Source organism: Typopeltis vanoorti, chromosome 13 (assembly GCF_054136105.1).
Source record: "Typopeltis vanoorti isolate ZY-2024b chromosome 13, IOZ_Tvanoo_1.0, whole genome shotgun sequence".
NCBI classification, from domain to species: domain Eukaryota; kingdom Metazoa; phylum Arthropoda; class Arachnida; order Uropygi; family Thelyphonidae; genus Typopeltis; species Typopeltis vanoorti.
The window spans coordinates 109,086,614-109,114,550 of NC_143561.1; the positions used below are offsets into that span (position 1 = coordinate 109,086,614).

Below are 27,937 nucleotides of genomic sequence, written 5' to 3' on the forward strand. Positions count from 1 at the left end.
AGACATGTTGCATTTTTCACACATACGAGGGTGGACTGAAAAGTCCCTGGCCTAACAATGAAAAAACAAATTTATAATTTCAAATTTATTTTTATTTTTCAACATAATCACCCTTAACACTAATACATTTGTTCCAGCGATCCTTCAATGCCATTATCCCATCCCTGCAGTGGTTCTCAGCAAAGATTTGCAAAATACCCCTCTACAGCTGCAATCACATCTTGATTCGAAGAAAAACGCTGACCAGAGAGAAAGAGTTTTAGTTTTGGGAAGAGATAGAGGTCAGAGGGAGCCAAATCTGAGGAATAGGGTGGATGTTCCAACAATTCATAGTGCAGATCCCTTAATTTTCCCGTTGCCAAAACACCTTTGTGTGCAGGTGCATTGTCCTGATGAAAGATGATTTTTTTTTCTTCTGCAAACCAGGTCTTATCTCATGAATTTCTTCTTCTAGTCTGGTTAAAAGATCGGAATAATATTCCCCGGTTATTGTTTTACCCTTTTCTAGATAATTTACAAACAAAATGCCTTTAGCATCCCAAAACACAGATGCCATGACCTTTCCTGCTGATAGAACAGACTGTCTTTTTGGTGCTAAACAACCTGCTTCTGTCTACTGTTTTGACTGCTGTTTGGATTCTGGTGTGTAATGGTGAATCCAAGTCTCATCCATAGTAATAAATTGACACACAAAATCAGTTTTATTCTTGTTGAACTGGTCCAAGCACTGTTCAGAGATTTTCATGAAAGTGCGTTTTTGATCTGCTGTGAGCAAGTGCAGCACCCATCTTGTGCAAAGCTTTTTCATTTGCAATTCTTCATGCAAAATATATCCTACATGTTCTTTTAAAATGCCTATAGGCTCAGCAATTTCATGAAATTTGACTTGCCAGTCATCCAATACCATATCGAGAAATCAATGACTTCTGGTGTTGTTACACTTTTTGGATGTCTTTCACATGAATCATTTTCAAGGCTGGTGCGGCCACGTTTAAACTTGGCAGCCCATTTCTTAATTGTTGAAAATGAAGGAGAAGAGTGCCCATAAATGTTTATGAACTTCGAATGAATTTCTTTTGCCATTAAACCTTCTTTTACAAAGAATTTTATAACCACAATACTCAATTTTATCCATTTCAAGAGATACAGAGAACACTTTTGCTTCAGGCAACTGTATAAAACAAACTACTTGATAGAATGACTTGCAATTTCACGTGGATGGTTATGACAGGGTACCAACTTAGAAAAAAAAAAAAAAATCTTGCCGATAGTGTTGCCATCTATGGTCGAGAACTTTTCAGACCACCCTCGTATAATCAACGCCTTAAACACTAATCACTTTATTCTTTGCATGTGTGTGAGAGAGAGAGAGAGAGATCACAGTACTGCCTTATCTCATAAGAAAGATATCACTTCAGTGCCTCCTTACTTTTGATATTTGAATCTCCAGTCAAGGGGTGACAATAGTGATGAAAATAATAATATTCACTACTCCACTCTTCTCAGACTGACTTATACAACAATGTAATGATATCTTTTTCCTAGGATAAAGATATCATTACATTCACCCTTCTTGGTCGTTAAAAACTTTGGGGTTTTTAATCCTTGGTGCTTTTTAAACATCTAGTAATCAAGAGATTACTAGATGTTTGCAGAACGACCAAGAAGTTTTTGGATTTATATATACACTATATACAGTGTATATATCTCCAAATCTTTCCTAAGAATGCATGATGTTATAGAAGAGAAAATGCTCAATAGATGCCCTCTCTCTCTCCCTCCTACTGCTTCTCAGACAAGATATACACTTTTTTTTGTAGATATTTTCATGGATGTTGCTCTACTGAAATGCCCACTACCGTTCCTCCATTTTCCTAAGCATGTAAGGACGTAACGAGTAGCTTTTGATCAACATGCTTACATTGTTCAGATTCAAAATTATCAAAACTGACTTCTCGTTTCATTTTTCGATTCAGCTATTTCTGATTTTTGGAGCAGCCTTCTGTATACTTTATCCACCCAATAACAACGTATTCCAACTCTTTAAGTAACACATTAACAGATGGCTTTCTTCTTTTTGCCAAATCACTTGTCAACACAAATAGAGCTACCATGGGTTGTGGGACCTCGTATGTGTATGCATGTGTGTGTGTGTGAGATATATATATTGAACAATTTCAATAATACTATTGTTCTTGCCTAAATGGCAGTACAGAGCCTTTGCTTTGCAACTATAGAATTATTTCAAACTATGATGCAATGTTTGTGATTATTTTTAAGTGGCAGATGCTTTTGTTTATTGTGACACCACTGCTTTCCTTGGTGGAGACCTTAAGTAGCATGAAAGACTGTTTGTCACTGGAACAAAGTCTCCAATTTTTTTTTTAACCATGGCCATTTAGTGTTTTTTTTTAATATATTTATATAAATTTATATTTTCTTTACTGCACCTAAAAGAGTTCATACCACAAGCAATAAATTTTTGATACTGGAAAGAAACTAAAGCAGAATGGAACATTGTCCAAACAAATAGGATCGAGGTTGATTCAGTTAACCTTAAAGTTCAGATAATCAAACTTACATGGACAAGCAATATTAAAATTAAAAAACGAAATAACAGTATTTCACTTTGAACAAGTCACTAACAAAAATTTGAATATTAAGTGATTAAAAACAAAGCATCTGTAATAACCTCACTGCTGCAGTTGTGCTACTTCTGGGATGTTTGCAATTACATACATTCACTGCAAACTACTGATTAAACTAAATCATGCTCTCACTGTATAGATAGGATGAACCACATAAAAAATAAATTCTCAGTTAAGGAAAAGTCATAAAAAACAGTAGTTAGCAATAAGCCAGCATAAAATGATACATGTTGCTGTTGAAATGTCTAATGTTAGATGCAATGACAATTTAAATATAACTACAAATAGTGAATTCCTGAAATATAATTACTAACAGTGTAATTAACTCAAATATTTACACCAGATGAGGAATGTTAGGAACAACTAAATATAATTAACATGATTTATATCAAAGAATAACAATCAATTGTCAGTTTCTTTCTGGCATTTTCATGGCACAAATTTCACACTGCTATTTAGTTTCCATTTTAAATTTGATTCTACACTACTTTGAACTGCTTCACAGCCAGCTTATTTTCAAATTTTATATTAAATACTATAGCTTCTATATTTCCCAGTTTCTTGTTGCATGAATATATCCTTATGATAACTAGTGTATTGCTTCTTTTCTCATTTATACCAATTATTAAAAATGTTATTTATATTTGATCCATGAGTTCTGTTTCTCTCCAAATGATGGCTCCTACACTGATAGGTTGATTTTCAATTACTCGATTGAACTTCAAATATTGAATGTTTGATATGTCTAATGATTTCATTGATAAATGACTTGATCATTATAACAATAAGCAACAATATAAAAAGATCTAAACATTTCATATAAAAAAACAAAAGTAACAGTATAATGTAATATAATAACTAACTTGGAATGTACAATTTCTTCATCAAAAATTACCTGCGCAAAAAACGTGTGTATGTTTGTCGATATGCAAATCCTGCACGTCTTACTCTAACATTTTCTAGCAGGCCCAGGTATCTCACTTGATGAATCACTCTTTCGTGATCAAAGAGAACGGGTGATTTTTGCTCATTAGGCTTAATACAGCGGATATAATATGGATCCTGTAAGGATTTTTTAAAAATATACTCATTAGCAACAACTTCAGAACAACTTTGAAATCAAGAAGAATAAAAACAAAATTGGTATCATAGATTCCATCTTTCCTCTAAAGAAAGTTAATGCTAAACCTTTTGTTTATATAAATTATACTGTGGTACCTACCAATAGCACACCAATATATTGAATAAAAAAAGCAATGTCTATAAATATCCTAAGTATGTTATATATATACAAACTGGCTTTAATGATGCTTTTCAGTTTGTAAACGGCATGATCCTATTAGCTTTATCATGCTTATCACATATGACAGCAGATTAAAAAACTCTGCGGCGCAAATAGCACTGCAAGGCTTAAATACGAGAGAAATTACCTAGTCTTATGACATCATCGGGTGCATAACATGAGAGAAATACCAAATATACATACACACACGCACACAATTTATATCAGGGGCGAATATTATGGGTGTGCTAGGTGTGCAGTGCTCATCCACTGAACAGCAAACATCACTGATATTATATTTTTGCATTCGTTCCTGTTAAAGACTCTCCTAATTGTTTCCAGACTTCACGTGATTCCTAAAAGTAAACACAATATACTAATTGAATTATTTCGGTTTTGTGACCACATTTTTATTAAAAAAAGACTGTTTTTAAAAACTAAACAAGTACTAAAAAACAAACCTGACAAGTTTTGTTAGTGATCAAACTAACATCTTCAGGGGTAAAGGTAACTAACAGTTTAAAGGACAAACTATAAGAAATTACGAAAAAACAAGTTCATTTATTGGTATTATGAACATCAAAAAAGTTTTAAAAAACCGAATAACAGATCTATACAACTGTTAATACTTGTTAGCTGGAAACAATGCTATTTGATGTACCGTTCTGTGATTCACTTTCACTCTGTCCGAGGTCTGAACTGGTTAAACGTTTTTGATAAACGCTGACCAAACTTGATTTAATCAAACCTTGATTTTTGTTGCATTGCGTAGGAATTTTGATCATATTTGCTGCCTCTTTGAATTTTCTTGTGAAACAGTTTTTATCAATGTAGGACATGTTTGTTCTGTCCCAGAGTACATCATGACCAGTAGAAGTTGTGTGAAATGCCAAACCAGACTTATATTCTCTCTTTTTTTGTATACGTCCTTTTGATGTTCGCTCATGCGAATTTCTCCCGATCTCCCCGTCTGGCCTACGTAGCAGATGCCACAGGAACAGTGAATATTGTAAACTCCTGGTTGTTTCATTGGGTGATATGGAGGTTTCAGAGGATGAAGAGATTCTGATATGTTTTCAAGTGGTAGGAAAGTCACTTTTATGTTGTACTTGTAGAGAAGTTGGGCTAATTTATCTGTGACATTCTTGATATAAGGAAGGGTAACTGTGTTCTTAAAGTCTTGTTTATTTAAGTTTTTGAAAATAATGATATACAAAATTGGCACATCAAATCAAAAATTTGGCTCCACTATGTGGACAATATCTTCATTTGGCCAGGAACAGCACTAGAACTGACTGCATTTAAAGACTATCTTAATAACCTACATCCTAACATAAAATTTACTCTGGAACCAGAAGAAAATAAACTTCCTTTCCTATCCATCCTTATAGAAAGGAATTAAAAAAAAAACAAAGCCGACAAACACAGGAAGATTCCTTCATGCTACCTCACACCACCATCCCAAGCAAAAAATAGGCCTCATAAAACCTCAAGGGATAAAGCATACAGCATCCCCAGCACAGAAGAAAAGCAGAAAGAAGAATATAATACTTAACACAGATCCTACAACTGAATGGTTTCAAAACTAAGTTAATTAAGAAAATTCGCAATACAGCACCTACAGGAAACTTAAATAAACAAGACTTCAAGAACGCAGTCACCCTTCCTTACATCAAGAATGTCACAGATAAATTAGCCCAACTTCTCTACAAGTACAACATAAAAGTGACTTTCCTACCACTTGAAAACATATCAAAATCTTCATCCTCTGAAACCTCCACATCACCCAATGAAACAACCAGGAGTTCACAATGTTCACTGTTCCTGTGGCATCTGCTATGTAGGCCAGATGGGAAGAATCGGGAGAAATCCGCATGAGCGAACATATCAAAAGGACGTACAAAAAAAGAGAGAACATAAGTCTGGTTTGGCATTTCACACAACTTCTACTGGTCATGATGTACTCTGGGACAGAACAAACATGTCCTACATTGATAAATGCTGTTTTACAAGAAAATTCAAAGAGGCAACAAATATGATCAAAATTCCTATGCAATGCAACAAAAATCAAGGTTTGATTTTAAATCAAGTTTGGTCAGCGTTTATCAAAATTTTATCCAGTTCAGACCTCGGACAGAGTGAAAGTGAATCACAGAACTTGACATCAAATAGCATTGTTTCCAGCTAATGCGTATTATTGGTTGTATAGATCTGTTATTCGGTTTTTTAATGAACTCTTTTGATGTTCATAATACTAACAAATGAACTTGTTTTTTCATAATTTCTTGTAGTTTGTGCTTTAAACTGCTAGTTATCTTTACCCCTGAAGATGTTAGTCTGATGACTCTCACAAAACTTGTCGGGTTTGTTTTTTAATACTTGCTTAGTTTTTAAAAACAGTCTTTTTTAATAAAAATATGGTCACAAAACTGAAATAATTCGATTGAACTTCTTAACCACAGAAACCTCCGCACAATATACTAATTTTCACGAAGAGGGCACTTTTTGATGTGTAAACATTGCATCACATTTGAGTTAATAGTCCAGGTGTGCATTTAAAATACATAACTTTTGAGCCCTTTGAAAAGATATACAGATGATGCAGAGGGTCAAATTCTTAGCATTCTAGTAGTTTTCAATGACTCAGAAGGCGAGTCTGGGTGAGCTCTGAGACAACAGCACATAGAGGTCATGATTGGTTATTGTGTCAACCAATCCAATTGAATGTTGTCATTTGTCACGAAGTGCTGTTTTCGTTTTCTGAGTTTCATCTGTTTTGTGTACACGAAGTGTGAATTGATGTCGTAGGCAATTTTTATATATAATATAGACAAGTTTTTAAATATATAATTTTCAATAGAATTTATAACTTTTTTGACCATATTTACAATGGGTAACAGTATTGTAGTCAAAGGAGGTAAGCTTCCTCTTGAAAATTTTACACCTTTGAGTAATTCAAATATACCAACTCAATATAGCATTCTCCTTCATTGTTTTTTAATATACAGTATCTTAAAACAAACACATTGTCTCCCACTCTGCACAGGTTTGGTTACATTAATTGAAAAAATTAAAGTATTCAAGGTTATCCTACAATTAATTGAATTAGACCAATTAAGATGGGCACTGATGTACTATACACTCTTAAATCTCTTGCATACATCAATAAAAATGCAATCATGCAGTCAAATTGCAGTGAATTTTGTAGCAGAGGTTGCATAGCCACAACAGAACACCCACCGAAATGGGCATGCGATGCCATATATATGGCATCTCCACTGATATGCTACAAAATTCACGTAATAAATAGTGCATCAGCTCTCATCTTAATTTGTCCAATGCAATTAATTGTAGGATAACTTTGAATACACTAATTTCATCAATTAATTGTAACAAAATCTGTGAGAAGTGGGGACAATGAGCTTGTTTTAAGATATATCAGAAAACAGTAATGAAGGAGAATGTTATATTTGGTTGGTATATTTGAATTACTGAAAAGGTGTCAATATAATAGTAAATTTAGAAGAGAAGGACAAGGCTTTCCTCCTTCAACTACAATCATAGAATCCTCAAAAGCTCTAACAGGATATTCAGCAGATAGCCAACACTGTTGGCTATCTACATTTCCCCACAATCCCCATTTCCCCACTTATTTTTAGAAAATTAGTTGTCTATATCAGTGTCCTGAACACATCAGTTCACACACACGAAGCAGATTACACTCAGAAAACAAAAACAGCAACCCATGACAAATGACAGTGATCAATTGGATTGGCTAACACAATAACCAATCACAGTCAGTGAATTCTGGCTGCTCATCTCAGCACACACCCTGCTTCACTTTCTGGGCCATTTAAAACTACTGGAAGGCTAAGAATTTGACATGCTGCACCATTTGCACATCTGTTCGAAGGGCTCAGAAGAACTGTCCATATTTGTGACCTGGGCTATTAACACTAATATTATGCAATGCAAAAAGTATCCTCTTCCTGAAGCATTAGTATATTATGTTTAATTTTAGGAATCACACAAAGCCAGGAAACAATTAGGGTAGTCTTTATCAGGAATAAATGCAAAAATATATATCAGTGATATTGCTATTCCATGGGTGTGCACCATACACCCGGAATATACATCCCTGATATGTGTGCATATTATATAGAAGACTGTGTGTGTGTGTGCACGTGTGTGAAAGAGAACAAGTACAATAATACTCCCAGGCTGATTTATTTATGACGTCTTACATACACTTTCTATTCATTGTATAGAAATGTTTTTATTTTATGTCTGTATATGTAATTTCATGTTGTCTTAATTTTATTTTTCATTTAGTAATTTTTCTTTCTTAAACCATCCCTGTTCCACACAATTTGTGCAATTAGCTTTGTGCTCCTCTGCCCCAGTCATTAACTGTATTAATGATTATGTTCTCAATTCCTACAGGTTTGTAATAGTATCATGTGATTGATCAAACAGCAGCAGAACACAAGCATTAACTTCTGTTCATTCTTTTTTAGCTTAATGTAATGGTTCATATACTTATGTGCATTCAATCTGATGAGATATTCATGAAATATAAGTGGTTGATATTAAATTCTTTTTTTTTCTTGCATAATTTACATGCATAGCAAGTTAATCACATTATGAATTATGTTAACATTAACAATCACCTTCTACTGAATCACAAACAAGAGACTGATACACAGTACCATAGTACTGTACACAGACAGAAAGCTGAGGAGAAAGAAGTTAGTGTATTTGAATACTAGATTGGAATTGTAGGCTGTTCTCAAGGAAATATAGAAGAGAAGCTATTTTAAAGGTGAGCAGTATAAGAAATCAACAAAGAGAAAGAAACTTTGTTCAGTAAAATATTGAATAACCACTGCATGTTTTAAGAAATTTAGAGAAGCATGTGAGAATTAATGACAATTCTAATGAACAGTGATAATGGAATTATTTTGTAGGAAATGCAAGCAGCAGAAAGAATAAATGGAGTGATCAGTCATTTATCAACTTAAGGGCTCTCTGGGTACAAGTCAGGTATTTTAGGGAGAGCTTAGGTACACCAATCCTAAAGTAAGAACAGTATTCATTGGTTGTACTTATAATTTTGTATAGAATAGCTTTTCAAAAATACAGACACTAATTTTTTTTTTTTTTTTAGAAAAGCGTTTTTAAAATTAGTGTTGTACTTTTTTTTTTTTTTTAAATTTTCAAAGAAATGAATTTCTTGCATGCTGATATAAGTTAATACATGTAATATATTGATGCCAAAGAGATTGGATATTAGTTATCCCAAGTAAACGAAATCTCATCTTGTCTAGAAATCTGGGTGTATCTAAAGTAAGACTGGAAAATATATTTTTTTTGCTAGAAAGAAAACAGAAATTTTATTCACTTCAGTAAGACGTGAAGTTGCAGAGAATGCATTAACAAATGACTTATCCAAACTTGACTACTTTGAACTGTGGCACTCACAACCTAATCTGCAGAGAACTGAATCACCATTTTCCATTTAATTAACAGGTGTAGTTAAACACAACAGAACCCCAAACTATCTTGGAATGACTTAATAGATCCTTGATTTTCAAAAATCACTTCAAAGGTTGCTTGAAATTAAAAACTTGCCAATTTCTGAAAGATGATATTGCAGGTTCTTCATGGGATGCAGATGCCAATACATCAAGTACAGCAGGCTTTGGCATTAGGATATCCCACAGCAGAATACTGTTCCCAGTGTGGCTTTAATAGATATCACAGAAGTATGAGCATTATCTTAAACCAAGCCATCAGATTTATCTATGGAATAGATAAATCTGATGGCTTGGAATATCAACACCAGACTTACTAATATTGTTTCCTCATTATGAATGAAAAGGACTTTAGGCAACATATGGAATAAAATTGAGAACACTGACTTGCCCATATATGAAGCTATCTTTCACACAAATTTAATAAACTTGTGTTTATAAAAGTAATTTTCGTTCTTTAAGTAATTTACTCTCTCTATAAAGTGACAGTTGAGTTAGACAAAAGAAATGACTACATCATAATGTTGGGCTTCACAAGTGCATTTGGCAGGATACAGTACAGAAAGGTATAAAGCAAACTGAAATAAATAGTTTGGAAATGGATATGAAGTTGGCAGCATGGATAAGAAATCAGCTGACAGATAGGTATCAAAGAGCAGCATATTCAGACTGGTATAAAGTGAATAGCAATTTTGCTTTCTGGCCAACAGGCCATAGGTTTGAATCCAGTTATGGCATAAATGTTTGTGGAGGTCCTTAGACTACAGACAGTTTTGATCACTCAGTATGAGACTACTACCAGCTTACAAGTGGTATGAAAAACGTTGCACACTGTCTTTAGAATGAGATTCCCAAAGTGTAACTCTTAGCTTACACATAATACTAAATGCAACATGAGTTGCTAGCCTTTCCATGGGGGTAGAATCAAAGAAATGGTGGAGCTGCACTTAAGAAAAATCAAATGACCAAGAATCTACTGAAAAACTTGGACAATTTAATTAGTACACTATTTGAATAGAAATATCAAGTTGTTTTGCTGATGACACTAATCATGAAGGGAGGGGGTAGAAATGAGATAAATCAAACTACAAATCCTACAGGAAAATCTAATAGACTGATGCCTATTCTGAAAATAATCTCTCAGACCTATAGCAACTCCTAGCACTGTTGCCTCTTTCCATTTAATCCTGTATGAAGGAATGTCCACAGCATTGTCTGCCAGTTCTGCCTTGCCATATATATGATCATGGATGTAGTTACATATTTTTCAAGGCAGATATTAATAGATATATCAAGTCTGTTTAAGTATGACTCATGCAATATGGAGGACAGTATCAACAGAGCAGAAAGAAAAAAGGAAGAAAAAAATTACAGCATAAAGCAGCAAAGACAGAGGTCTCTAATTCGAGATAGTCTATCTGAAGTTGGGTGCAAGTTTTGGAGAAATTGATTATGACTACAAAATTGGACTGTTAGCTACAGCCTCCATGAAGATCAGAATGGGACTATGAAAGGAAGGTCCTCCTTGAATACTTTTTTTTTTTCACCCTCTATTGCCCATTGTAACTCTGAAGTCACAAACCAGTTTTGTCATTATTTTATTGCTATTATAAATGTCATTCCTCTGTGAACAATGTGACTTTTAAGTTACAGTATGGTTCATGTGTTGGCAATACTAGAAAGTGCATATTTATACCACTAGAGGTCTGTATATCCAGGTGTTAGATCTTAAATGATGGCTTTATCGAGAATAGAATGAGCCCCATTCAAGATTTAACAAAAGAACAATATCAAGCAAAAGCACACTTGTACTCTTGGCAAAACAGACATAATATGCGAAGATGCAGATATTAACTTTGCTTAAAAAGGAATTAAAATATAAAAGAAGAGGTTGAATCTTAAATTAAAATGAAATCAAAGGAGGAAATAAATATTAAATTGTACTATGTTTAAGGTTATTGTCTAAAACAGATGGAATCTTAATTTGTCAAAAACGTCAATGTTGAAATATGCCATGTATAAAGTCATGTATCATTGTGCAAGCGAAAGTTCAAAGGTTGCAGTTTAACCACCAAAGATGACGTAACAAGCGATGAGTAGGCATTTGTGGAAGGCGCAAGAAATTTGCGTTCCCCAAAAAGAGCGATGAGCGTACAGCAAGGAGGTGGCGTCACTCAGTGACAGCAAATGGGAGAGCGTCGTAGACAAGTTTGGAATGCGGAAAGAGGCCGTTATAATGGGGTTTAAAACAGATTCACATCATCAAAGAAAATACTAAGGCAACATACCAGAGCCTTAGAGATCAGAGTAAAGGAGACATCCTGCTGAAAAGTAGGCCCCAGCACATAGAGGATGTTAAATTGACAGAGAACAAAGAGAACCACGTGGATTGCACTCAGCCAAATTCAAAAGAGCTTGCCTTATCACATGAGAACCAGAAATCCGATGCCGGAGATATAGATCAAGCTGAAGGATCAGAGAATGAACAACTGGCTAGAGTGAAACAAGGAAAATCCAACGACAAGGCAGTTGAAGATAGCCAAGTCAGCAATAATAGTAATCTGAGAAGGCTCACAACAAAATGACAAAGATGTGCTTCAAGGAAAGCAGGACGAGCAAGGCAATATTCACAACATGTGTCACGTGTCCACTCAGAGCACAGAAGATGCATCCTGGGCCAGGCATGAGTTTAATTTTGGGAGATCAAGATGGAAGAGTCATCTCCAGAGAGGAGACAGAAAACCAGAAGTTGGAAAAATTTTCTAGGGAAAATTTTTTTGAAAAGGAAGGGGCCTTTGTTAGATCTTGAATGATGGCTCTATCAAGAATAGAACCACTCCATTCAAGATTTAACAAGAGAACAATACCAAGCAAAAGCACACTTGTCCTCTTGGCAAAAGACATAATATGTGAAGATGCAGATATTAACTTTGCTCAAAAAGGAATTAAAATATAAAAGAAGAGGTTGAATCTTAAATTAAAATGAAATCAAAGGAGGAAATAAATATTAAATTGTACTATGTTTAAGGTTATTGTCTAAAATAGATGGAATCTTAATTTGTCAAAAACATCATCAAAAACATGGCATCAATGTTAAAATATGCCAGGTATAAAGTTGTGTATCATCGTGCGAACAAAAGTTCAAAGGTTGCAGTTTAACCACCAAGGATGACGTAACGAGCGATGAGTAGGCATTTGTGGAAGGTGCAAGAAATTCGCGTTCCCCGAAAAGAGCGATGCACGTACAGCAAGGAGGTGGAGTCACTCGGTGACAGTAAATTGGAGTGTTGTAGATGGAGTGCAGAAAGAGGGTGCTATAATGGGGTTTAAAACAGATTCACATCGTTGAGAGGGGCCTCTTTTTGCTTCTTTTTACGTTTTTTCTCCCGATTCCTGTGGTGTTCCCCAGTCGTGTGTGCCCTCCTCGTGGGTCTCCTGCTCGAAGTTCCCGAGCAGATCAGCATGACTGATACCCAACAAGACGTGTGAAGACGGCAGAGCAGCAGCATGTTTTCTATTGCTGGGTGATGTGAATCGAAGAAAATATAACACGAGATGACAGCAGTGTTTGAGTTTTAGACCATCGGTATGATCCAACTGATGAGAAAGCAAAGGATTCCTTTGAAGGTAAATCATGTTAGGAATGGCAACACGAAAAATTCGTAAGCCCAGAAGAAACAAGTGGCTAATTCGGGATGAGTACGTGATAGCAATCCGTCGTACAGAGGGACAATCTATAACAAAGAACAGACGGAAGGATCGAGAAATCATCTAACAAGGTGATAATGTGCAAATCTTCCCTTTTTTGTGTTATCTATTGGTGACGAAGGTGTAAAATGGACAGAGTTTAGAAAAGAAGAGAGAGACAGATTTTTGAGACAGTTTCCTGTGTTATGTTAATCAAATTGGACTGGTAGTCTATGTTCATAAGTTGTCTAGACCAAGTTTAATGTGTATGGGTTGTTAGTAGCAGTAATCTAGTCTAATACCGACATCCATGTTTGTGATATAGATGAACATAAGATTCTCATGAGTGTGTTTGAATAGCCTGTCTGTTTGATTATTATTACCCTGCTTTACTTGCATTTTAGTATTAACCTTGATTTGCTTGATTATATGTGTTGTTTAAATTATGTTCTTAGATAAATAATAAATATGTTTTCCCATGTATACCTGAGTTTGTCTGAGTAAGAGATTGAATTTTACCACTCATGAAAATATGGAACATATGTTTAGAGGAAAAAAGGGGAATTTAAGATTGTCAAGGCCATGACTGTATACTGAGAACTCTATCTACCTAACCACTTAATCCACATAAGGTATTACTGGAATTCTGGGAAAGTTTCTTCGGATAAAAGTTTCTATCCTAAAGTTCTGACTAGCGCATCATAAACAAATAAATTTCGTCAGAGCTCGAAGAGAGAAACGGCCCCAGAAAGTCAGTTTAGAAGCCAGATCTCAGTAGGCACAAGGAGAACAATAGAGGTAAAATATTTAAGAAAACAACGACATAACACAGGACTGATGCTACATGTTTCAGTTGTTTAGTCCTTGTTTGTATGCCATTTTACAGCTTTATTCTTCATGTTTGTAACAAACAAAAATATAAACTGAAATGCAAGTATAATGCTTCAATATGACATGAATATTGTCTTAGAAAAGTTATTATTACTGTTTTTATGAATGAAATTAGGTTTGTGACTTTCAAGTATCACTGGGCATTAACAGAAAGATAGCCATATATGTAAAAACATTTTATGGAAGGAAGAAAAACGAGCAGGAGCATGTTCAAATAAGACCAATTTCTGGTTATGTATCTGAAGATTCTGTATTGGCTTCAGGTAATGAGGATGATGAAGTAAGTATTAATATGGGTAACAATGTTATATCTATTATTATTATTCCTGAGAGCAATGATGATAATGATGAAGAGGGTGTTGATAGACAACTCAGTGAAAATGAACATAACTATGGACAGTGAAATGAATGATGACACTTCTAATTGATTATCTAACTACTAACTGAAAGAAAGTTACTTGCTGCTCTACTCGGCCCATTCAACAAGGGAAAGGAAGCCTCTCTCCTGGACCAGGATCTCCCCATGAACCTGTTAGTTATTTTAAGCAGTTACTGGACAATGACATTTTAGAAAATACAGCACACCAAACAAATCTATATGCAATATACAAAAGGATGCATCCAAACCAGTCACTGATAAGAATGAAATCTAACAATATTTTGGATGCTATATGTATACTCATATGTCAGTTTATGGAATTCCAAAATGTTGGAATTCCATAAACTGACATATACACATATCTGACATATAGTTCTGACTCGGGTCAGAACTGCCCAGTGTGACTTCCAAGTCACAGACCTATTTTGAAAAAATTAAAATTCAGAATGTAAAATTTCACCGAATGTGTTCAGTAGTTCAGTATTAAATTATCTGTAAGCATATGTAATTTTTTTTAATCACAATAATTAATTCGGGCAATCGAGGGTTAATGCCACTCCCAACACATAAGGCTCGAAGAACTCAGCAAATTGATGCCATGTACTGCTACTGCTCGTTTTATTACAGACTAAGCAGATATGCAAGAAGATAACAGTTTTGCTGAAAACCACTGAACACCATACTGTTAGTGAAACAGTCATGGACATGAAGAATAAGAAAGATTAATACGGTAATAATTTCCAACTTCACAAAGGCATAGTTAACAGACTTTAGGTTGGTTAAGAGATATGGAGATATACAACAGCTTAGCAAAATGGATAGGAAATTGTCTAACAGATAACAGTAAATTTGCTCAGTAAGAAGTCTCACAGAAAAGGAAGTAGCAAGTGGTGTGCCATAAGGTTCACTTCTTGTATACCACTACTATTCAACTTATTTGTAATGATATCTGATGCTGTTTGAAAGAGAAAAGGATATACAACAAGTGAGAATGGCTAAAGGGGGGGGGGTCATTCCTCGAAGTGGCATGTGTGGAAAACAAGGGAGTAAAGAGCATATTTCTTACATGGAGAGTGATGGGCCACTAGAATGCACTGTCACAAGGTATTATGAACATGTGGGTGTGAATTGATAACATGCAATGTGGTATATGTAGCTGATTTCATGCAACCTCTTAAATGAGTCTAACAACTCCATTAATAAGAAACAACAATATGTCATGGACTGTCATCTTAAGATGATTCAGCCAATCTTCCAGAATCAACCTGAAAACACAAGAAATTAATGGACAAAAATCATTTTAGTAGATGGTGGATTAAGCAGTACACAATACCATAAGTGAATTATAGTATAAACAAAATCAAAGATATAAGAAAATGTCTTAGAACATCTATAACAGACAGATTTTCATCAATTACATTAAAACTGTACAATTCCAAAAAATGTAAAATCGCTAATTTAGTATATTTATATAATGCTTAATTTGTATTAGATTCACCTTAGATGCTAAATTTTGGACTAAGGCTATCATCGAATTCTTGAATAAAGTTCCTGCTGTAAGTGGTCTCTTGGTAACCTAAAAATAAAAGCAAGTTAATAATTCTGAATACTGTGAAGTTTTAATGCTGTCATATATGAAAATTCTATCATTTTTTAATGAAAAAGCAGTGCTAAAAAAAAAAGAAAAAACATCTGATTCTAATCTAGAAGATATGGTATTAAGCTTATAAAATAAAATGCAATTTTATTTTATATAGCAAAAGAGTAATAACTTTGGTGTTTTGATAGACTCCTCCCACCCAGGAAAAAAAAATTATGGAATCTCTAATAATGATTATCTGTTATTTTTTTCAACAATATCCTGAGATATTCCCCTTCCACCATCAAATAAACTTCAGGCAAAACATACTAGTGTGATCTGATTCCATTAGCAGAGATTTAGTACTCTATGGTAGTGGTTGGTGACTTGCACAACTCATTTGTTTGTACATAGTAAAGATTAGCTTATTTCCAAAAAATAGAACAGTTTAAAACAGTTTAAGAAATTCTACATAAATTAAAGTTAACAGGTAATTTTTTTTACCTGTTAACAACAGAGAAGCTCTTGAGAAACAAGTGTACCTTAATGGAGAAAGAATTGAGGAAGTCAGCAAGTTTGAGTACCTGGGATCCATTATTAATGTGAAGAATTGCTGTTCAGAAGATGTCAGAAAAAGTTAGGAATGGCTAAAACAGTCAGAGACTTGTCTAAAATCTGGAATGATGGATCTATTTCCATGGAAACAAAGTTGGGAATTTTGGATGCAGTTGTTTTTCCAACAACGACTTATGGATGCGAGACTTGGAACCTAAAGAAGTCAGATAAGAAACAGATATCTGCTTTTGAGATGTGGTGTTACAGAACACTGTTGAGGATATCATATACTGAAAGCATACAAATGAACGGGTGTTAGAAAAGATCAGCAGAACTTTAAGGCTTCTTAAGGATATTGACAGAAGAAAATTAAAATATTTTGGACATATAGAAAGGATGAAAGGGGGACTTCTCAGAACAGTAATAGAAGGTAAAGTTCCTGGAAAAAGAGGCAGGGGTAGACCATCAATGAGATGGATGGATGGCATGTGTGGAGTGACTGATCTTCAAAGAGTTGAGGTCGCCAGAAAAGCAAACAACAGGACTACATGGCGAGGCCTGGTGTGGCACATCACCGAGCATCGGAGTGACCATACGGCATCGGTAGATGCCCAGTGAAGATAGCAGTAGTCTCTGCACTCTCTCTAAGGTTATTTCATTCCCTTCAAATCCCAGTGACCATACCTGAACTGATCAAAGCAATGTACAATGAAACAAGCACCCTTTCATCTTGCATGGTTCAATTTCCTCCTCATTACTACAGCAATTCTCTGAGTTGTCTTTACAATCTTTGCAATAAGTCCTCTGAACTTCAATTTTTTTTTAATATACATATCTATAATCACTCTAAGATCCTTTGTTTTCTCCATTTCTTCCAGTTTATTTTCACCAAGTGAGAATGAAGCATTCCATCTATGGATCTGAAATTTCATGGCGTATATTATGAGGCATATATTATGAGAAAGAAAAAGTGCTGTAAAAAGATAAGTTTAAAATTTAAAAATTTTGTGTGGCAAAAAGTAATGATTAGTTAAATATCATTGTATGATAGCTGTGATCAGTAGGCAGTGTTCATTGTAGTTAAAGTTCTGTATTTATTAAATTTCTTTGTTCCTTGTGTGTAGCTTCAGAGAGAGTAAAATGGCAGTGAGATGTAGATCGGTGTGAAAGATGAATGCAACTGGCATAGATTTTTCGAAAATGGCAATGTGCCGTGAAAGCAATAGGTAAGCTTTGGGAGAGATTAACAATAATTATGTTGAGAGAGGATTAATAGGAGAGATGAAGGAGCTTGGGTGTGCAAGAAATGCTTATGGATTATGAGATGTCATTGAATGTCAGTGACAGCAAGCAAAAGATCGTAGATGTAGCTACAGAAGTAAACAGCATTGATAGCATGGTTGAATGCTTGAATGGTAACAGTAAGAGAGAGCATAGCTGCCAGCGAATTGGCAGTGTGAGAGAGCAGGTATAGCTGGCAGCAAGACAGCAGCAGTGGATAGAAAGAGAGCAGATGTGCAAGTTAGTGATTTATGTCAATGGCAGAGAAAGTAATTGAAAAGATTGAAGTAGAGTTGGTAAAGATGAGGCAGGAGATTAAATATATGAAGAATGAAACTGAAGAGAATTATGGATTTGCATGGGAACATGAGGAAGAATGGAACAAAAGATTTGAAAGAAATATCAAATGATTTGAAAGTGGCAATGTATGGGGGATTCAATGATAAGAGGTGTGGTGAGTGAAAAGGCGTGCAAGGTTGGTAGTCAGCATAAATGATTTGACTAATAACAAGAAGAAAGTAAGAGGGATGTTAAAGAGAATGAAAGCTAACAGTGTGGTAGATAAGGTAGTCAGAGTGTTGCCTAAGTATGATAACAATGAATTGAGAAGGTGAGTGAAGATTCTGAATTTTATATTGATGGGCACATATGAGGAGAAAGGAATTCATTTTGTGAATGTACGGGATGAATTTGAGGGACAGAAAGAGCTGTATAAAAGTGACGGGCTACATTTAAATGGATCTCACATGAGTCGGTTGGAAAAACCGTTGCTGCAAGAGAAAATAATGACTGAAGTGAATGTAAGACCTGAGGAAACAAGAGGATGTAGAAGAGCAGGAAAGTAAGGTAGGAGACTTTGTGAATGAAGAGGTAAATGGCATGAGTAAAGAGAAAGACGAGACAGACAGGAAAATGGGAAGTCACAGTGGACAGGGAACATGAGAAGTGTGGATGATGATTTCAGGAATAGATGTGTGAGCACATAAGAAAGAATTAAGACATTCAAGGATGCAGGGGTGATACTGATGTCTTGGGAGGGGGTGTAATATCAGGGATGACAGAGGAATGGAGGAGGAGTGTGGAGTAATCATATCCGAGAAGTGGGGTCAGAGGGACTTGTTATGAACTAGTGCATATATTTACAAATGCTAGAAGTATTCAAAACAAGGGTAGTGAAATTGTAGCATTGATAGAGTTCATTCACCCAAATACTGTTAGAATAAGTGAGAAATAGTTGAACGAGGATGACATTCTTGCAGAGTTAGAGATGGAGGGATGTGTATATATATATAGTCTTTCGTGAAGACAAATAAGTCAAAAAGGGAGGAGTGCTATTGATGATGGCAAAGGAGTTGTGCCATCTAAGGTGGAGATGCAAGGAGCAAATAGTGACAGTGGTTTTGAAGCAGTATGGTGTGAAGTGAAGGTGGATAGGATTAAATATTTAGTAGGATGTTGCTATAGACCTGGTAATGTGGAAGTCAGCGAGAAAAAATGTTTAGGGAAATTGATCTGGCTAATAAGAAGGTTGTGATCTGTGTGATTTCAATTATGGTAATATAGACTGGAATGAAAAGAGTGTCTGGAACCAAAGAGGATGAATTTGAGTTTTTGAGGGACAAAGGAGGCCACACACGGATCAAGGGTCTTGGATTTAATTACTCTTCAGAAGATGTTGTAAATGATGTGTTGCATCTTCCTCCAGTTGGCGAAAGTGACCAATGAAGTGATCACTTAGGTGGTGGCTAGCCATATCAGGACTTTTGTAAGAAAGGGTTATTCCATACAACTTCATCACTGAAATCAATTGATGAAATCCACACTCCTTTAAAAAAAAAGTTAGGGGGAGTGAACTGATGGTATCAATTACAGAATAATCAAGAATCAAGATAATGGAAAGTCAATATGATTAATATTCAAGAATGTGTGAGCAAAGTTCACAGAAAACATTACGGTTATTTAAAGAGAAAAGAAAGGTTAGCAGAACAAGTGTTTGATGGTAGGACTGCAGGAGAAGACCAGAGGAATATCAAGATCTAGGTAGATTGATTTAGTTAATGACAATAACGGCACCTTGACCTGACAAACTGATTTGGAAAAAACTAATGACAGGAAGCCAATAACAATGTAATCTCAATTATGGATATTAAGGTACATATCAGAACTAATATCTCTGTCAATTTCTTTCAGTATAATTGAATGGTGAAGAGCATTCAGATTTGTGGAATCAAATACTATTTTGAGATAAACAACTACATTAAAATTCTACATTGACCAATACATTAAGGTCATCTTCAAGAATGTATACACATATACAAAGAGCTGATTCAGAAATTCCTATTTTTGATATGCAGTTAAACCTTTTAATCACTACTGCCACTTCGTATTAAAATAGTCATTCATAGCTTACAGTCCTTTTAATTCTTTGCCTGACCTTTAATTATTTAGGCTAGAGTTTTAAAGCAGAGGAAGACCAAAAAAGAAATGAATTGATAGCATTAAAAAAGCACCCACTTAAACTCCATAATAGAACTTTATCAAAAGACAGCAGACAGAAAGAAATGGCAAAAATTTGTCTTCGAGGAACTCAACCCACCATGAGTAGAAGAGAAAAAGAGAAGAGTCTTAAAAAAGCTCTTGATTTTTTTTTTTTTTTTTTAAATTGATGTACACTTGTCTAAGGGTGGACATCGTGTATGTGTTCACCAAATCTTAGAAACTGAGACTACTGATCTTACTTGGATTTAGTTGCTTTATGAAGGTCTCAAGCCTTTTAAATTTTTTTTTCGTACAAAGTTGTGGTTTGTCATAAGAGCTGTGCATGTTTTTCAAATCAATCCCATGAATGTCTCCAGAGCATGATTTGGAGACTTCCTTATCCCAGAGTGGATTAAACAGTTTAAGTTAAGGGATATTACATCCCATATTGTTTCTTAGCCAAATAAGAAACTCAAAAGAGTTTCATGCTGAATATAGAAATTATATAAAGTTTGGTGATTCCAAGCATAAGCAAATACCTGAATAGCAGCAACTGACCCTTAAGGTAGTGCAAGCTGAGGCAACTCATAGCAAAGGTGGAGCAAGCTCCAATCACTATTCTTGATATTTACCCATAATGTGAACTTAATTCCTAGGAGCTGTATTACTGTTCTACATTATGAGAGAAGGTCACTACCCAGACCGGTTTCAACCTTCATTGAAGTCTCATCAGTGAGTAGGTAGACCTAATTAATACCAAGTTTGTAGCGAACAGAACTTACATCCCCTCTATGAGAATTGCCAAGTAATACAGCTCCTAGGAGTTAAGTTATTTGGCTAAGAAACAATATGGGATGTAATATCCCTTAACTTAAGTTATATGTCGCCAAATTGAAGCCTTTGGCTCTTCATATATTTAGTGGATTAAACAGATTTATTGAACAGATTTTCCCATATCTACCATGTATCCAGTTTCACTAATGTATCAAAGGCTACAAGTATATTTAATTTGACACACCTCCTGGATACAGAACATGGGATTATGTGCTCAGAGGGTTCAGTATAAAAGGTGAATACACAGATTCCTGAGCAGAGTGTCTTAAATGGAACAAGCCAAGGCAACTCCCATTCCAAAGATTATATTCTCAAACTCCCTTGTGAACTTTAAAACATTAAGTGTAAGTTCTTTTGAGTTTAAAAAAAAAAAAAAAAAAAAAAAAAAAAAAAAAAAAAAAATCTATTATCTTTAATACCCATTACACAATGCTAACTGAATTTTTCCTATTTTTTTTTTTTAAAAAATGCTTTTTAATTTTTTTTTTTCTTAATGGGAGTTTAGCCTGAATTGTTACTAGTAAATGACTGGAATATATATTTGTGAATAAATATTTCTAATAAAATTTTTTTATAATAACGCTACTTTTCTCATAAATGGTAACTTAAATCACTACACTCAATTATATTGATATCAATGTTGATATTATATTGATAACAAATGACACACATGAATTATGTAACAATATTCACAAGTACTATTGGTTAAATAAAGGAAAATTTTAAAAAATCTGAAGTTCATATATTTGTAATAATAAAAGTGAATATCAATGTGGTGCTTACTCACAACTGTAATATCTTGGGCTCCTTCTGGCCACATGGCTTTTACTAATTCATTAGAACTACAGCAGGGAGAGGGGAAAAAAAATTAAAACATTTCATGTATAATTCTTTTTTATCCAATTGTGCTTTAAATACAAGTTATAAACTAATTAACAATACTTTTCTTTCATGTTCAATATTATAATTATATTCAAGATCTCCATGAAGTAACAAGACGCATCATGAAGGACCATTTTCAACAACATGAAGTCTAAGATGTCATTGCTTAAACTCATTCACCATTTGCACACCACCCAATCAAAGTATACAGTCCAACTAACTTAAAAAAAGAGGCCACTTCTCATCCTCTTATTGATCCCTCCCTTCCACTCATTCTTTGTTCTTACTCCTTTTGTTCTGCTATATGAAAGATCTCATCTGCATCAATCCTGTATATCTTAACAGTTTAAAAGTTTCGATCATATCACCTCATTATCTTCTATCTAACAAACTCTGCAGTTTGCATGCCCTCAATCTATACTCATAATGGACATTGTACAGTCCTGATATTTTTGTGATCTGCCTCTATACCTGCTCCAAGGCTTATTTATTCTCTTCAAATATCTGACCAGATTTGAGAACAATAATTCAGATGTAGTCTGATCAGGATGTCACACAATGGAACCACATCTTATCTTTATTACTCAACATTCTTAGTACCACACAGCTATCTTCTGGGTTACCTTCACTACCTTTGCAATATGTCTCAAACTCCAAATATCTCAACTATTACTAAATCTCTTGTCTAATCCAATTCCTCTTATAGTTATACCAGCAGGGTATGTAAATCTCTATCAATGGACTCCAAGTGTCAAGACTTTAACCACGCTATCGGCCAGGACATATATACGTCCAAATTACTATGGATGCGAAGTGCTTATGAAAATTGTAATACCATTCGTATTACATTGAAATTATGATGGATATGAAGCATATGAGGATGCATATTTGATCCATAATGGCTGGTAAGGTGGTTAAATCTCCACTCCTTCAACTACCTATCCAGCTTATTCAAATCCTCCTGAAGAGCCACAACATCAGCACTATCACTAATAAGATTTACATCAGCTGAAAACAACTGAATATTCCCTTGAAATCCACTGACAATGATAGTGACAAAGGTTAAACACTAAAAAGCTCAGTACTGAACCATGTATAAAACCCACATATAATTCCACAACAAATTCCTTTCTCCTTGATACTTCTGCATATCCATTCATCCTGAAAGTCAAGGTAACAAAATCTATATGGTCACTTTCACCAACTGGTGAAAAAGATAAAACCTCAGTTATAAGATTATAATATAATATGACCAAATCCAAAACTCTTTAATCCCTATGTCAGCTCTACATGTTCTCTAAGACATTTGTTCAAGAATTCCATAAATTCCTTCCTTACTACTATATGATAGTAATGAAGAAGAAGAATATCTACTCTCTCAGACTATCAAGCCTTTCTATTTCTCCTTTCACAAAAATGAATTCATTATTATTTATAATTTTGACTTCCTCTCTTAGTACCCCATTCTACCTTTGCTTGATATTTACCTACCCAAAACTACACTATCCTCCAAATCTGCTACACCACCAGTCACAATTCTCAACATTAAATCGATCTTCTTGTCGTAAAAATGAAATCTTACAAGGAATACCAATGCTCATAACACATCCATTAAGATTTACAAAGACATACCTACTATACAGTAATCTCTTGAAATCCTGATAAAGAGTATCTTTATTCTTGTCCAGAAAACCAACAATGCTGTAAGTCACATCACCAGCATAATGTCTAATCCGAAAGTCACGATGGTGATCAAGAGTTTTGTCTGTTGGGCACAGCTGAAATATATTTTTTAAAAAAATAATAAGGAAATTCTTCGTGTTTTAGTAACATAAAAGGTGTGTTTTCAATAAAATCTAATACAGATTTTCAACCAAGTTTTATTAATAAAGTTTGCAGAAACATTCAATTTGTATATACTTTTATATATATTTTTAAATTGTAATGATAACACACTGACACTTGCGTGCCTTTTTTTCTAGTTTGTATTCAGAAAACAGAATTTCATAAATAGTTTCAGAAAGTGCAATATGCTTCTTCATAAGCAATATAAAAAAAATATAAATTAATTAATATCATATAAGAAAACAATGATTTACACCTAAGTCATTAAGAAGCTTTTTTTTTTGACAATCAGTGTGTCCATAATGATAAACATATGTATCAATAACAGATTGCACAAATGGATAGCATGCAGCTCTGCTCAGCAACCAACAGACTGAGTTCAAGAACCCCACTTTGAACTTGTGGGTGTGTATGAGAGTGAAATTTAGCTGATGGTTTTCACTGCACAATATGCAAGTCTTGAATATTAGTACGTTTGGTCTTTGTAGAGCAGAGAAATTAGATTATCTTACTCTTAGCTCATCTACAGTACAGAATGTTTCATGGATACTGTGAAACATTCACCATAAATTATTACTTAAAAATCATACAAGAATACTGTATGACAGTTTGTGTGCGAGTGTGTGTGAGAGAGAGAGATTCACATAGAAATACATATCACGTCCACTGAGATTATTACTGTTTAGTTCCCGAGGATGTGGATTAAGTATCTGTGAAACCAATAGAATAAAATAAGCTAAAACGTTTTCTGTTGATTTACAATCATTAACTAATAAAATGTGAAACATAACCACAAAACTTCTAAAAAGAACTTAACTCTTTTGCTGTACAAGAAAGTTTTAGAAGAAACAATAGCATTCATAGTTAGAAGAGAGTACAGAAAATACACTGAGATATGATATGGTGTCTGACAGAATAATCCAAATCATAAAGGCACATCTAGCAATCACACTCATATGTATGCATCTGCTACAAATGCAACTGTAGAAGAGGTAAATGACATCACCATAACATAACTTGCAACAATCAGTGTATTGATAAGGTAGATTTCCTATAGATATTGGAAGACTGGAATAAAAAGTGGGAGAAAGAAAAGAACCAGGCACACTAAAAATTTGTAAAAACAGCAGAGCTTAGTAGGTAATGGAATCCCATATCTCCAACCACAGGCTAAGTAAAGAATATAAAATTTTAATACTAAAGAGTAATTTAAAACACCTAATTGCATATTTTTAGAAGCTAAGGATGATAAAATATTTGGAGCCAAACGTGACTGAGCCAAGAACACACAGTAAGTGAATGGTATTGATAATGATCCATAATAAGTAATCAGAAAAACAATGAATCAAATGGACTATAAATTTTGAAAAGGAAAATTTTGAAAACTAAAAATTAAAAGACCAGAAAGGAACAAAAACTAGTGAAATATATACAGGAACAGAAGCATTACAATAGTGCTGGCCATTTTATGAGAAATGTTGACAGATGAATTAATAAAAACTATAAGCTGCCGTGCAATTAAGATAATGAATTTTATGGAACAAATTATGAATTACTGATTCTCGTAGACAGGCATATATGTTGGTTATGCATTTCTAAATCACTTAGGGAATTGAACAACATAGATTCGAATATAAATTAAAATTATACTTTAATAAATATTTCCGATATTTCAGCAACGTCACGTTGCCATTTTCAAAAGGAACTTACAAAAAGGCACGTGCACGCAGGCACTACAACACAATAGCTGAGAATGATGATATGAAGCTATCATTCTCCTAGAAGTCCTGATGGTGCCCTCTAGCGGGCTAAGTAGGTGTTCTTGGCTGTTTGGCTGAAGGTCTGCTGATGTATGCCTCCCAAATTTGGGGCAGTCACATACAACCAAATTTGTTGAGGTTTGGAGAATTTCTTAGGGCTGAGGCTGATTCCATAAATAGTCTTTCGAATTTGTATTTGCTACGGTGTATGTGGCTTTCTTCCACCGTATTCTGTGGCGTGTATCCAGAGCATGGTCTGCAAGACCAGAATGGCTGTACTTGTGAAACCGGATGTAGTCCTTGTGTTCAGAAATTCTGATATTCGCTGTCCTGCCTGTTTGGCCAAAGTACGGCAGTTTACAACTGCAAGGGACCTGGTATACACCAGGTAGGTCTAGGGGAAGTGGTTGGTCTTTGGTGGAGCGGATAAGGGATGCCAATTTTCTGTAAGCCCATAACAGGAGGTGAGGTCATGTTTTTTTAAAATTCTGGTAATTTTTTCCAAGGTGCCTCGGATGTAGGGAATGGTGATGGCTTTTGAATAATCTTTGTTGTGGAGGGGGCTATGGTTGGTTTGTAGGTTTTAATATTTTGGGGATTTTTTTTTGGGGGGGGGGGGGTAGCCATTGGCTGAGAAAGTGTTGAGGATGTGATTTAGTTCAGTGTTTAGGGCTGTGTCGTTAGAACAGATTAGTTCAGCCCTGTTGTATAGTGTTTTCACCACTCCATATTGTTGTGAGGGGGGGGGGGAGGATTGTTGGTGAATGTATCTTCCTGTATGGGTGGATTTTCTATAAACTGAGAAAACCAAGGTTCCATCAGGCTGGGGGGTGACTAGTGTGTCTAGGAAAGGGAGGCTGTTGTTTTCCTCTTTTTCCAGGGTGAACTTGATTCTGGCGTGTGGGTTGTTAAAGTGTGTGAAGAAAGAGAGGAGTGTTTCAGAGTCATGTGGCCAAATAGCAAACACATCATCTATGTAGTGAAGCCATATGGTTGGTTTTTGTGGGGCAGAGGCTAAGGCTTTTTCTTCAAAGGTCTCCATAAAGAAATTGGCCAAGGGGAGAGTGGTGAACCCATGGTTGTCCCCTCTATTTGTTTGTAGAATTTTCCCTGCCAAACAAAATAGCCTGAGTTCATTGTGAACTGAAATAGGGCTGAGATATCGGGAGAAAATTTAGCTTGGATTAGCTCTAAAGTTTCCTTGAGTGGGACATTTGTGAATAAGGAGGAGACGTCAAAGCTGACCATTATGTCAGTATGTTGGAGTGTAAGGTTTTCTATGCTGGCTTTGACGTGGGCTGAGTTTTTTTATGTGTAATGGTGTGTTGCCAGTATAGTGTGTGAGCTCTTTGGCCAAATGTTTAGCTAATTTGTATGTGGGGGAATCAATGCCACCATCAGGACTTCTAGGAGAACGATAGCTTCATATCTTCATTCTCAGTTATTGTGTTGTAGTGCCTGTGTGCACGTGCCTTTTTGTAAGTTCCTTTTGAAAATGGCAACGTGACGTTGCCGAAATATCAGAAATATTTATTAAAGTATAATTTTAATTTATATTCGAATCTACGTTGTTCAATTCCCTAAGTGATTTAGAAAAACATGAATTATTGATGCTGATATTAAGAGATAAGGGGGAAAAAAAAGGACTGCATTGGATCTAATTTAAATAAAAACAAAATATTTAAAGTAGAAGTTGGAAAGAAGTTAAAATTTGTTGGATATGACAGGAAGAGAATTTGGACTGTGGGAAGAAAAAATACACAGTAATAACAAAAGCAAAGTAGAATCTAATCAAGTCAATAAGAAAGAAAAATTGTAACAATGTCAGAGGAGGGCATTGAAACAGAAGAAAATGAAACTTCTGGGAAACAAAGAAAGCTTACATTTTTATCTTTTCTAGTCTATCTTTGAAAATCAGAGTGCAAATTTGTCAGAGAAAGCAAGGAAACTGAATAAAGTAACATCACAAAAAGTCTGTTTAGAAGTAAAGTTACAGGAAAGTTTATTCCTAGATAAACATCGTGCCATCCAAATACAAACAGGTTAAGGTAAATTATCTAATTATCTTGGTTGACACTAATAATCTGAGAGGTGCAAGGTATTCTGTGAGGGAGGAAGTGCAGGAGTTGATGGAAGAAGCAAAAATGAAGAGAGAAGGTAATAATTTTCACATAGGTTTAATACTTCCTATATTTCATCCTAGTCACTAGGACATCTTTGGGGATTACAAAAACTAATGTAACATGAACACAAATATTATACAATACCAAGCCCAACCACGTCGGTGACACTAAAGTCCTAG

General features: G+C 34.8%; 1 protein-coding gene across 1 annotated transcript in view; it reads right to left on the reverse strand.

Annotated features, from left to right (window-relative positions):
• The window catches only part of LOC150100463 (unconventional myosin-Id-like), a 288,786-nt gene that overhangs the window by 75,330 nt on the left and 185,519 nt on the right, over positions 1 to 27,937 (reverse strand). Inside the window, exons 11-14 of the mRNA XM_090403250.1 lie at positions 23,663 to 23,808; positions 21,936 to 21,990; positions 15,920 to 15,997; positions 3,544 to 3,710 (exon numbers count right to left, since the gene is read on the reverse strand). Of these exons, the coding sequence (XP_090259376.1) occupies positions 3,544 to 3,710; positions 15,920 to 15,997; positions 21,936 to 21,990; positions 23,663 to 23,808 (446 nt within the window). The remainder of the gene's footprint in view (positions 1 to 3,543; positions 3,711 to 15,919; positions 15,998 to 21,935; positions 21,991 to 23,662; positions 23,809 to 27,937) is intronic.